General features: G+C 37.3%; 1 protein-coding gene across 2 annotated transcripts; it reads right to left on the bottom strand.

Moving 5' to 3' along the window:
- Positions 1-6,545: 6,545 nt before the first annotated feature.
- On the bottom strand, positions 6,546-13,120 carry LOC111403582. 2 transcript variants are annotated; one of them, XM_023032145.1, is made up of 2 exons: positions 12,290-13,120; positions 6,546-8,757 (listed from the first exon to the last, which is right to left on the bottom strand). In XM_023032145.1, exons 1-2 carry the CDS (start codon positions 12,969-12,971, stop codon positions 7,160-7,162), a joined length of 2,280 nt encoding a protein of 759 aa, XP_022887913.1. In that variant the 5' UTR covers positions 12,972-13,120; the 3' UTR covers positions 6,546-7,159. The 2 variants fall into 2 exon arrangements, with proteins under 2 accessions (XP_022887913.1, XP_022887912.1); XM_023032144.1 differs by lacking the exon at positions 12,290-13,120 and adding an exon at positions 11,192-12,011 and having other exon boundaries at positions 6,548-8,757.
- Positions 13,121-13,957: the final 837 nt, after the last annotated feature.

Genomic DNA, 13,957 nt, shown 5'->3' with positions numbered 1-13,957 from the left:
CTCAGATTTACAGTTTATTCCCTCCTAATCTCATCGACGAATAACAGACACTAAGACCTAATCTTAGTCATCTTTCATAAAGTCATCCAGGACTAACACAAAATGACAAGGAATTACAGTAAAACCTTAATAGAAGCCTATAGTAATTAGAAATCCTCTACTTCTAAGTTGATTGAACTCCACAGCTATAATTGCTTATAGCTCTACCATACATATCATTGACAATATTGATCTATCTAAATAATTTTTTTCTCAAGCACCCAACATAGAACTTCCTTCACTGCCCTCTCACATTAATAAATATATTTGTTTCTATTTTCCTTAACCTATAGTCCCTCTCATGATTATCCAACTGTGACCCAAATCACCCTCTTCAGTTCCTGTTTAAGTAGTCAAAATCCTTAGCATTGTCATATTACTGTACACTTTGTATCGTTCTCTTTTAACCTTAACAGCTATATGAAGCTTCTTTGCGACTATTATATTTCCTTTTTTATGTGACCACACCACCACTAGTCATTTTCAATACCTCATCTTTTAAGTTGCTAATTCAACTAGCCATCTCAATCCACATCAACTTACTACCTGCAACTGCATCCCACTTTTGTTCCTTCAAAATTCTACTAGTGAAAGTCCCTTGTATTTCACTCTGCAATTCCAATATCTTGTTCAGTGAAAAGCAGTTGTAATTAACATAAACTTAGATGCCAATTGCTTAGTTGTATTATCATAATTCTAGGAGTTGTTATTACCATAGTAGTAGGAGATGATTATAAAGCTTAATCCTTAGAGCGAATACAGGAGATAAATTATAGGAGCTAATTAGGTTTCTTGTATGCAAAGTGCAACCTAGAAATGTTTTTATTTTATGGAATTATATTATATTTTTCCACATGGTATCATAGCAGCAAAAGATCTAGGTTCCAGTCTTGCAATCACCCGTTTATAAAAATTTTGAGCTTGCCAAGCCATTGATAAAATGAAAATGAACTCGCCCTAAGTTGCTTGCAAAACTCATAACAGCGGAAATTTAAGATAGTGGGGTTAGCGGCCTAGAAGCTTGAGATTGACCAGTACTTGAAACAAGCTGGAAGTTGTGTGATTGTATACTCGAGTTGCGGCGGTAGGGATGCACAGGCCAACAGTGGCCAGCGAGAAATGACTTTAGTAACTTCGGATAAACGAACATAGATTTAAGTGTAGTTCATGAAAAGAACGCTTCTTATGTACATTGAATAAGGATTCTTCAAGGTTAATTTAGTAAATGCATAGGCAAACTTTCTGTTGAAATCTCGAGAATATGGAAATATTCTCCCGACCTTAAGTATCTTTGTATGTTTTAGTAACTAGTAATTACCATAATTAAGATTAATTGTAGAAGACTCCTTAACAGTTTTAAATATATTATTTTCCTTTTTTAATATCTTTTGTATACTATTAAAGGAGGTATTATGGTGTAATATTGAACAATGAAAATAACAGAGGTCACTATTTACAAAATATTTCTACCGTTCCACTGTTCACATGATATTAGAGCAAGAGCAATAACCCAGCATAATGACAGAAACCAAGGACAATGGCAAGGGGTCAATGACCACAGAATCACACGATGGAGAAATAGAAGCCGTCTAATAGTAGGTTCCGAGGGAATTGACAATTCGTCGTTCCAACTCACGTCGGAAAAATTAAGCCAGAAAAACTTCAGAGAATGAGCCCAATCCATCGATCACTAGAAGGAAAATTGTGATACTTGATTGGAGACAGAAGAAGCCTGCCTCCACCAAATGTGTCAGCTTGCAAAGATGGAAATCAGGAAAATCATTGGCAACTGCGTGGCTCGTGAACTCCATAATTCCTTCCATCAGAAGAACATATCTATTCTTACCAACTACAAAGGTGTTTGGGATGCTGTTCGAAAAACATAATCCGATTCTTAAAATGCCTACCAAATTTCGAAATCAAGACAAAATTGTGGCAAATAAAGCAAGAAGAAAGGGAAGTCACTAAGTACTACATGGAGACGATGGCACTATAACAAGTGCTCGACTTGAGTACGAAAGAAGAGTGGGACTACCTTAGGGATTGCGCGCGATACTAAAAGAAAAGGGAGATTGAACGGATGTTTGAATTTTTGGCGGGGCTCCACGGGAATTTGGACGACGTCAAAGGAAGGATACTTAACCAGTGACACCCTCACACACCGGGCTTTGCGGGAGACCAAACATGTCTCCCCCCACACATATCGAGCCCTACGGGAGACCAAACCCCTCTCCCCCTCACACAAACCCGTATCTTTGTGATTGTTGGGTCGGAGGCTTGTTAATAAACAGAGCTCTAATACAAGTGTTGAGTGGTATTGAGCCTCCCTCACCCCCAAAAGCTAACTCAAGAGGTGAGTTTTCCCTCACACTTATAAACTGAATACTAACCCCAGCCACAACCAATATGGGACAAACTTAACAATTTTCCCCTCACACATCGGGCTTTGCGAGAGACGAAGCATGTCTCCACCCACACACATCGGGCCCTGCAGGAGACCGAACCCATCTCCCCCTCACATAAACCTGTATCTCTGTAATTGTTGGGTTGGAGATTTGTTGATAAATCGGGCTCTGATACCATTGGGTGATATTGGGCCTCCCTCATCCCCAAAAGCTAGCTCAAGAGGTGGGTTTTCCCTCATGCTTATAAACTGAATACCAACCCCATCCACAACTAATATGGGGCAACCTCAACAGTTCTTAGAAATTCACCATGAAAAGAGTCGGAGGCATGTGATGCTGAACAGTGGAAAAGACGAATAGATGTCAGCCTTTGTAACTAAGAAATCTGGGCCTCCAAAATTTGCGCCAAAATGTGCTAAAGTTGGGCCAGGTAACATGGGCTACTCTCAAAATATTGGACCGGTTGGAGATGTTTTTAATGGATCAAGTTTCAGTAATAGGCCTGGAAACATGAGTAATAATAGCCTGGAAATTGGGCCTATATTCAAAACGTGTAACACATGGGCAGATTCCTCGCTAGCCCATAGAGGTAAGTTTTTACGAGCCTTAAAGATATCATCAAATTTAAAACTCCTTAGATCATCAACTCAAGAGTATCCGATCACATGACAGGCTCCTACAATCTATTTTCCTCATATTCAACATGTGCGGGTAACATTAGAGTTAAAATTACAGATGGCTCACTCTCACCTATTGCTAGAAAGGGAGCTTTCGAATCTCTGACTCCATAGGATCAATCCTTCTTGTCCCTAATTTGTCCTGTAATTTATTATCTATAAGTCAGTTGACAAAGAATTCTAATTGCACTGCTAAATTCCTCCTTTCTCATTGTGTTTTTCAGAATCGATCATTGGAAACGACTATTGGCAGTGTGAAGGAATGTGAGGGACTTCTCTACTTTGACGAGGTTGATATGAGTAAGCAACATCGAATTGTCATTTGTGATTATACATCTCTTTCTAATGATAATGAAGTCTTGTTATAGCATTTTAGAATGGGACATCCCAATTTTCAATATTTGAAACATGTATTCCCGACCATGTCCTTAGATAAAAAGCCCGACAAATTTCAATGTTAATTCTGTGAACTTGCTAAACACCAACGAACATCATTCCCAAAATCTATGTATAAACCATCAAAACCATTCACTATGATCCACTTTCACGGATTCCTAATCGAACTCATACGAATTGGTTCGTTAAATTCATTAAGGATCACACTCGACTTTGTTGGGTATCTCTTGAAAGAAAATTTTGATGTACAATCCGTGTATATTAATTTCCACCCCATGATACAAATCCAATTCTAAACACAGGTTCAAATTTTGGGCACCGATAATGGCACAAAGTACAACAAAAACTTGGGAGATTTTCTCCTAGCAAATGGAATAATGCATCAAAACTCTTGCGTTGAAACTCCCCAACCAAATGGGATTGTTAAATAAAAAAATAGACATCTTTTAGATATTGCTCGAGCTTTAATATTTATTACAAATATGCCAAAAGTATTCTGGAGAGATGCTCTCTTAACCTCTACTTATGTGATCAACCGAATGCCCAACAGTACCTTAAACTTCGAATCACCTCTTACAACATTTCAAAAATTCTTTTCGAACTCTCGGCTCGGCTCAAACATGTCCCTCAAAGTGTTAGTTATACTGTTTTCGCCCATATTCACGACAATCACAAAAATAAACTAGATTCTCGAGCAATTAAATGTGTCCTCATCGGGTACTCTCCTACTCAGAAAGGATACAAATGTTATGACCCTTACACAAAGAAAGTCATTGTTAGCCTCGACATCACATGCTTCAAAAATACTTCATATTTGAACAAAACCTCCCTTCAGGGGGAAAATTTAAGTGAAGATCGATACCTGCACTTAGACCTTCTACCTTTACTTGTCACACCACCTAGCTCTCCCATCATACCTCCTAGCTCTTTTATGCCATTTACAAGAGAAAACTTGAATTTAGGAAGAGATACAGAAAAACAGAGTGACAAGAGAATACTTGTTTACTTAAGGAGACCAAAAGAAAGGCATAAGGAAAACTTCACACCCGAAGCACCAAGAGAGTCGGACCCAGTGATAGCTCCAGACATATTCAGACATTAACCTACCTATTGCCCTTAGAAAACAAACTCGGTCATGTACACGTCACCATATCTCCAAGTTCTATAGGATTTCGTAGCTTCACATCTCATCTTAACAATACTACAATTCCAAAGAATATTTAGGAAGCTTTGGAAATTCCAAAATGGAAAGAAGTGGTAATAGAGGAAATGCGAGCGTTGGAAAAATGATACTTGGGAAGTAATAGATTTGCCAAAAGGAAAAAAAGCTTGTAGGATGCAAATGGGTCGTCAACTTAAAATATAAAACTAATGGGACACGAGAACGATATAATGCTCAATTAGTTGCAAAGGGATACACACAAACCTATGAGATTGATTACACGGAGACATTTGCACCTGTTGGCAAAATTGAATACAATCTATGTACTTCTCTTGTTAGCAGCAAACTTAAACTTGCCCCTCCAATAACTAAACATAAAAAAATGCATTTTTAAATGGAGAATTGGAAGAAGAAGTCTACATGACAATACCACCACGTTTTTGCACGGTAAACGAGAGGAATTGAGTCTGCAAGCTCAAGAAGTCTTTATATGGACTCAAGCAGTTATCTAGAGCATGGTATGACAAATTTGCAAAGGTACTGAAGAGGCAAGGATATCAATAGGTACAATCAGATCACACTATGTTCTTTAAACAATATGATGATTGGACCAAAACAATCTTGATTGTATATGTTGATGATATAATTTTGACGAGAGACAATATAGTAGAAATGGAGAAACTAAAGAATGGTCTAGCCACTAAATTCGAAGTAAAAAATCTGGGACAAATACGACACTTCTTAGGTATGAAAGTGGCAAGGTCAAAAACGGACATCAGCGTCTCGCAAAGAAAATATGTCCTTGACCTCGTTAGCGAAATTGGAATGTTTGGATGCAAACCAAGTGATACACCAATTGAAGTAGGAAAGAAAATTGAGAATGTAGGCAACTCATTGGACATACATAGATACCATCAATTAGGTAAATTAATCTACTTGTCACACACTAGACCAGATATCACAATTACAGTTAGTATGGTGAGCTAACATATGCACAAACTAAAGGAAGTTCATTTAGAATTAGACTACAAGATACTCAGATACTTGAAGAGATCCTTGGGGCAAGGACTATTCTTCAAGTAAAGTGAAAGAAAAGATGTAGAAGTTTTCGCACCGATTGGGCAGGTTCCACAAAAGATAGAAGATCGACTACCGAATATTGCACCTATGTATGGCTATGGTAACATGGAGAAGCAAGAAGCAAATGCAGTCGCCAGAAGTAGTACTGAAGCAGATTTTAGAGCGGTAGCACAAGGAATGTGTACAGGATTGTGGTTGAAGAAACTTTTAGAAGAGTTTCATGTTACAATAAGTTCCCAATCAAACTATACTACTATAACAAAGCCACTATCAACATTTCTCTCAACCCAATTCCACATGATCGAACCAAACATTTTATCAAAGAAAAGGTAGAAGATGAGATTATTTGCATAACGTATGTTCCACACAAGAACAAACTGCAAATATCTTCAACAAATAACTACCTTGACATAAATTCGATGATTTCATTCACAAGTTGGATATGATCAACATTTATAACCCAACTTGAGGTGGAGTATCTCAAGAATATGGAAATATTCTCCCTACCTTAAGTATCTTTGTATATTTTAGTAACTAGTAATTATTATAATTAAGATTGATTATATAGGAGATTCCTTAACAATCTTAGATATATTATTTTCCTTTTTTAGGAGGTGTTTGAGCCACATTATTTTGGTAATAATGCATTTTTGAATAGTGTATTGATGGGAAATGTGTGGTTAAAAAATAAGAAAAAGTTTTTGATTTGCGTGTAATATTATTTTATTGAAGAATATATGATTGAAATAATGTCAAATCACTGTTTAAGAATGCATTTTTTTGGAATAATGTGGCTCAAATAGGCCCTTAATATCTTTTGTATACTATTAAAGGAGGTGTCAGGGTGTAATATTGATCGATGAAAATAACAGAGGTTTCACTATTTACAAGATATTTCAACGGTTTCACTGTTCACACTTGCGTAAAGAGATAAAAAACTCAATCAATAAGTGTAAGGAGGGCATTTTGGTGAAAGCAAATCAGGAGTGGAAAGAGAAAAACTCAATCTAAGAATCAATGGGAGAACAAAAGGGCAAAAGAAAAGGCAAATCAAAACCTGCGGAAGGTGGTGACCAAAGCTACTAGGGTGAATGCCAATGGACAAGTAAAGATGCAACCACTAAGAACGTCTCATGAATAATGTAGTCTTTAATGTCATGGAATTAAACATGAAAGAGAAAAATACAGAGATGAGGGATCCCGAATCCTCCTAACGGTCAAAGTTTTCAAAAAGATTAACCAGATGTAAAAATTGTAATTTAACATTAGGCAATTTTTAATACTCTGTAGAGAAGTTAGAAGAAATCATGGAAGAGCCCCAAATCTTGAAGAGCAGACACGATCCAACTATGCATCTGATGTTTTAAACAGATAAAGCAAACAAAGGTGAAATACAAATGCTATACCTTAGAGGATGGAGGGGGCAGAGAAGCCTGATGCACAGCCTTTCCTGGCTCTGTTAGCTGCTGAATCTCATGAAGCTGGCGTGCTAAATTCTCCAAAAGTTCCATCTGTACTCTTTCCCTTTCACGATATTCAACTGATATGCTAAGTTTCTCTCTCCCTTCCTGCACAGTTCTTAATCTTTCTTGAAGCCTAATAATTTCACTCTCGATTTTTAACCTTTCAGTATCCAATGGAGACATGGAACTCCTCCGCATATCCGAAAGAAAAGGTTTGCACCTTGGGCCCATTGGTGGAAGACCGCTAGTTATGTCTGAACTGCTTCTCTTACTGTCTATTTCAGTCTTCAAACCACTAGTGCCAGGACAGTTGGTGATAGCAACAACCCTCTTTGCAACCGAGGCCTCCAAGGGAACATCACTTTTCCTATTAGCTTCTGACGTATCAGTGACCAAAAACTTCTCACCTTTGCTTCCATTTACGTAGCTACGTAAGTTCGATCCATTTCCAATGACATCAACATCATAGACATGAGGGTCATTATCAAAAACTAAATTACCTGAATTATGAAATCCATGATGTGCATCTTTCCTATGCTGCTTCAAATGTGGAGCATCATATAAATCACCTGTCTCAGTTCCATTACTAGTGTGAATCTTATTTTGGCCTAGGTTGAAGCTCGCAGTTCCCTCATGCACTTTCCCTACTAAAAGGATAGTTTTCTCAGGAAAATTAATTCCTTGAGGGTCCCTTGGCGGCACGTACAAGTTATCATCTACGGATATCATCTCTTTCTCCTGAAGCTCCACAGTGCTATCACTACTGCATATTGACATCTGCAAAGGTAGTCTGCCTAAGTCCTCTTGTTTCTGGAAGTTAGCATTTCCACACGATCCTTGAACTGGGGATTCATTTCCAATAACTAGTGCACAATTCTGCTTATCAATAGATACACTATCATCTGAACCTTTGTTTTCTATCATTACCTTCTTATCAATAGACGCGCTAAGCTCGTGTAGCATCAGAACAGGATCCTCGTTTGGATCAATCAAAGAATCAACAGGTAGTTGCAGATCATATTTCTCCCCGCCATCATAAGCTATTTGTTTGTCTCCAAGACAATTCATCTGCCTATACATTTCAACTTCCTTTTCCAAAAAGAGCTTCTCCCTCTCTCTTCTTACCATGATTTCTTTGAGGATGTTCATTTCTTCAGCATCATAAGCAGATTTTTCTTCTAATATCCTCTGGTACTGCCGAGCTTCCATTTCTATGGCTGCCTTCTCCTCCTGTAGGCGCAGAATCATAGCCATAGCCTCATCTGCAGCAGTTGCAGCAGCACTTCTTTCCTTTTCAAGCTCATGGTAAAGAGCCAAACCAGAAGCATGCTCCTCTTCAAGTGCCAGTTTCAGGAATCTTATTGCATTTTTCTCATCTCCATTGGAACCCAGGTCCCCTTGGCCATTTTCTTTTAGATCTTCAACTAATAGTATATTTTCCTTCATGTGCATATCTTCACCAGGGAATTTATTCAATTGAATGCTGTCAGAAACCCCCGGCCTCAATCCCATGATTGTGGGAGCCTTCTCATCAACTAAGTTCATAGATAAGATGTAATGTTAGCATGTGTGAACCATAATTACAGACAATACTGAACACTTCGATCCTTTAAGTTCATTTCCATTTTCAAGACTTCAAAGATTTCAAAAAATCAATTCATAATACAGTGTCAATGCATGTATTAAAATTTCCTGATTGAAAAGCAAAGCTGCAAGTAATCTTTTAAGGCTAGAAACAAACAGAGATTACAAAGAATTTATTGGAAAATGCTAAAACACAAATTAACAGGTTAGAGAGGAGCGAAAACTTTGTGTTACAAAATGTTACATTGCAAACTGCATCAACTTTGTTATTCACACACTGAAGATGGCCTCTGTTGCTAAGAGCTCCATTGGGACTTAAAAAAACATAATGGCCAAACTACTCTTTGAAAAAAATTACGCACTGATATTCAAGATCCATACACATTGATCATATGATTCCTCCAGCTTCATTCTTGCTAATATGCAAGACATTATTTTCCGATCTGAGGCATGCAAGCATGTTCATTCATATTGTTTTACACTTTCACAATCTTATTTAACACTTACAAACTGGTCTTCATTTAATTTCTGTTCAATGTACAAAATCCTGAAGCTTATTCCTTCTGAAATTATGAATGACTTCTTCTTTGCTATACTTTGTGATACAGGGTGCCGGGCAGTTAAAGGACATATATAGGACAAATATAGCAAAGAATGAAGGCATTAAAATGGATTTGGTAAAATGATGGAGTTAAATGAAAAAAAAAAAATAATGCATATATATATATATATATATGCCAGCAAGTGAAGGCAGTACCAATAGAGGATAAATTAGTGGGATGTCTATTTAGGAAGTTGGAAATATGTCTTGCCTGGACCCAAAATACCCCCCCCCCCCCCCCCCCCCCCGCGATTTTTGTTTCCGATCAACCTATCAAATTTTAGCCTATACTGACACAGTTTTGAAAAAGGACGAAATTACCCCCGACGCGATTTTTATTCCCGATCAACCTGTCAATTTTTTGCCCATACCGACACAGTCGCAAAAAATGACGAAATTGCCCCCGGCGTGATTTTTAATTTCCGAACAACCAGTCAAATTTTAGCTCATTCCGACACAGTCGCGAAAAATGACGAAATTGCCCCCGACGCGATTTCTGTTTCCGATCAACCCTCAGAATGTGAGAATAATAAATGGTAGTAAATTTTGGATCCTACAGAATGTGGATAAAAAGTATGTTTATCATCTTAAATTATAATTTAAGCTTTGCAAAGATGCTCTTAATTTGTAAGTCCTAGAGTTGAATACTTGCTATTTTCACAATATTGCAACGTATCTTGAGATGTGCTGACAACTTCTTCAAGTACAAAATTCATTTATTTTCTCTTTTCAAAAAAAGACAACATAATAACATATTTAGTAGCATGAAAACCAACAAATCATGGCCATATTCCTATTATCTTTCAGTTTTATATCGATTTTGAATATAAAGATTATGGCCATGTTCGGTAGTAATTTTGAGAATTGATTTTTTGAGTGTTAGAGAGAAAGTGGGTCCCACCTGTAATCGAAGAAGTAAAAAATGATGGGTGGAATAGTGAAATAACAGTTGAAAAAATGATTTTTTTGGGGGAAAAATTGCTACCAAACGGGATATTTCTAAATTATGTGGATCGTTTCCACTCTCATAAGAGACAAGGGAGCGAAATTTCCATGTGTACAAGGTCAAACATTGGATTTTCTTTCAAAACCAGAGGGCACCAGAGCTAAAAGGAGTTCTTTAGAATCAAATGACATTCAACTTGTGAAATAATGAAAACGGTTTTTACAGATGATAATTCTTTTAAGATGGTTTGACATGGTTACAGGAGACAAATAAAGCTCTAGATGAAAGACCAAACTCAACTTACACGAAATTACTAATAAAGATGTGTTCACTTGTCAATTAACTCAAGAACAAAAAAGTGATGGCTTTGTTCAATAAAGAAATGCTACCAAAGTAGATATTCTCTCCAGAAAAAAAAAATGTATTTGTTAGGAGTTAAGCCCTAATTCCAATTATCAAAGCAATATTAAGTAAAACAAAACCAGATCCACACACACACACAAAAGAAAAACAGACTTATAGTAGTTCACTCCCAACACTATAGCTACATGAGCTATGTCCATGTGCCGGTTTTCATTATGAGAAGAACAAAAATATTACAATGATAATCTTGCAGTTTCCGAATCTATATCTCCAGTTAATGCCCCCCCCCCCCCCCCCCCCCCCCCAGTTAATGCCCCAGGGGGGGGAGGGGGGGGATCCTATTAGAGCTACCAAATACATGTATTGAATCTATAATAAATTGCAACATAAGATGCGCTAGAAATAAAATGGCTACAGATGTATCTGATAAAAAGAATACAAGCTGAAACGGAATTCAGGGACCAAGAGAACTCACATTCTATGTTATGAGCATCATCTTCATTATCAATAGGCAATGAGATACCTTCACTCAATTCATTCCCTCTCATGTTGATGCTAGAAGGAGATATAGGAACAGCACCATCTTGCACCTCTACACACAGCGAAGGATCATAGGACGAAACCGAAGAAAAATTCCCACCATCAATAACCCCTCTTCGACGCCGCCTCAATCCACCTCTTCTAGTAGAACCTACTACCCTTTTCCCCTTCATGTTAGACCCATCATTCCTCCAATTCGGCAGCCTCCTGGGTACATTCCCTGACCTCCTTGTATCTGATACTGAACTCCCCGATGTCTCACCTTCCATTTCAAGAATACCCATAATATTATCATTATTAACTTTACCCTTTTGATTATTTGCCCAGATGGAATCATTGAAAGGGAACTTTTGCTTCACAGAAAGTTGGACATTAGTTACTGTTTGAGTTGGGAAATCAACTAATAGCTGTTGCAAGCAGTGATTCCTATTTGGAGTAGTGAAAAACAGGCCATTACAAGGGCATGGTAAGCACAATCCAAAAAATTCAAGAAATTTTGTTGCTAAATAGGCCACAGCTGATGCACACAGCAACAAGTAGGCTATAGCAAGATCGAGAAAAGCACCAACTAAACCACTCAAAGTCCACATCTGAATGGCCCCGCATCCCATTTTCATTGATGATTAAACTTGACTTAACTGTATACTCAACATTTGAAATAAATCAATCAAAGGGATGCTTATTCGTTTGGATAAAAGAAACCAAGCAAAGACAGGAAAAGGGGAATTCAGAACTCGATCAAAAGAGGCTTTATTTTTTATTTTATTTTTATTTTATAGGATTAGGGTGTTCAACCGGTTTTCATTATGAGAAGAAAAAAAATATTACAATGGTAATCTTGCAGCTTCCGAATCTATATCTCCAGTTAATGCCCCAGGGGGGGGAGGGGGGGGATCCTATTAGAGCTACCAAATACATGTATTGAATCTATAATAAATTGCAACATAAGATGCGCTAGAAATAAAATGGCTACAGATGTATCTGATAAAAAGAATACAAGCTGAAACGGAATTCAGGGACCAAGAGAACTCACATTCTATGTTATGAGCATCATCTTCATTATCAATAGGCAATGAGATACCTTCACTCAATTCATTCCCTCTCATGTTGATGCTAGAAGGAGATATAGGAACAGCACCATCTTGCACCTCTACACACAGCGAAGGATCATAGGACGAAACCGAAGAAAAATTCCCACCATCAATAACCCCTCTTCGACGCCGCCTCAATCCACCTCTTCTAGTAGAACCTACTACCCTTTTCCCCTTCATGTTAGACCCATCATTCCTCCAATTCGGCAGCCTCCTGGGTACATTCCCTGACCTCCTTGTATCTGATACTGAACTCCCCGATGTCTCACCTTCCATTTCAAGAATACCCATAATATTATCATTATTAACTTTACCCTTTTGATTATTTGCCCAGATGGAATCATTGAAAGGGAACTTTTGCTTCACAGAAAGTTGGACATTAGTTACTGTTTGAGTTGGGAAATCAACTAATAGCTGTTGCAAGCAGTGATTCCTATTTGGAGTAGTGAAAAACAGGCCATTACAAGGGCATGGTAAGCACAATCCAAAAAATTCAAGAAATTTTGTTGCTAAATAGGCCACAGCTGATGCACACAGCAACAAGTAGGCTATAGCAAGATCGAGAAAAGCACCAACTAAACCACTCAAAGTCCACATCTGAATGGCCCCGCATCCCATTTTCATTGATGATTAAACTTGACTTAACTGTATATTCAACATTTTGAAATAAATCAATCAAAGGGATGCTTATTCGTTTGGATAAAAGAAACCAAGCAAAGACAGGAAAAGGGGAATTCAGAACTCGATCAAAAGAGGCTTTATTTTTTATTTTATTTTTATTTTATAGGATTAGGGTGTTCAAAGCTTTGTCTGACTAATCTGGAAGAATGGCATTCTTCCTTCTGGTTTATCATCCAAGTAAATTCGGACACAATTGGACTAGACATTCAGGATGCGGGGCTTAGCTTTGTCTGACTAATCTGGAAGAATGGCATTCTTCCTTCTGGTTTATCATCCAAGTAAATTCGGACACAATTGGACTAGACATTCAGGATGCGGGGCTTTTTTTTTTTATTGGGAAATAATGTGTAGTGAATCCTGTTCAAATTTTAAAACGAAAGGAGTTAATTTTTACAATGGTCACTAAATTTATATCTATATTTTCAATTATTCAACAAAGTTTAATATATCAAATTTTGATCACTAAATTTTGAAAAACGTTGTACGTTATTCACTAACATAACTTTCATCTCAAATCTATAACGAAATTGATGATGTGGCTGATAGAATGCACATGTCGTTATGTCTATATCTCCTCAACCATTCCATGTATCAAATTTTAATACATAATCATAAATAAGGAAATTATCAAAATAGTCAACTTTTGGCTTTGCAATTACAAAAATGTCACCTTTTTTTTTTTTTACCTTGCAAGAATGTCAATTTTAGATAATTTTAGACTTATTTTCCCTTAAAGGTAATTTTAAATACCCTACATGTCCTAAGTAAATGAGATTTGACCCATCAAAGAAATTGTACAAAATTGGCCAGACAAAAATTACATCCTGCAACTAAAAAAAGCAGAGCATACACGAAATCATGTCCCTAAATCCCTAATGCCGTCCCAAGAGAAATCCCTAAATTCCTTACTGCTATCAGAATAGAAATCC

The sequence above is a fragment of the Olea europaea genome, chromosome 11 (genome assembly GCF_002742605.1).
Source record: "Olea europaea var. sylvestris chromosome 11, O_europaea_v1, whole genome shotgun sequence".
In the NCBI taxonomy this organism is placed as follows: Eukaryota; Viridiplantae; Streptophyta; class Magnoliopsida; order Lamiales; family Oleaceae; genus Olea; species Olea europaea.
Note: the sequence above shows the minus strand (reverse complement) of the source record. Positions and strands in the feature narration are given on the sequence as shown.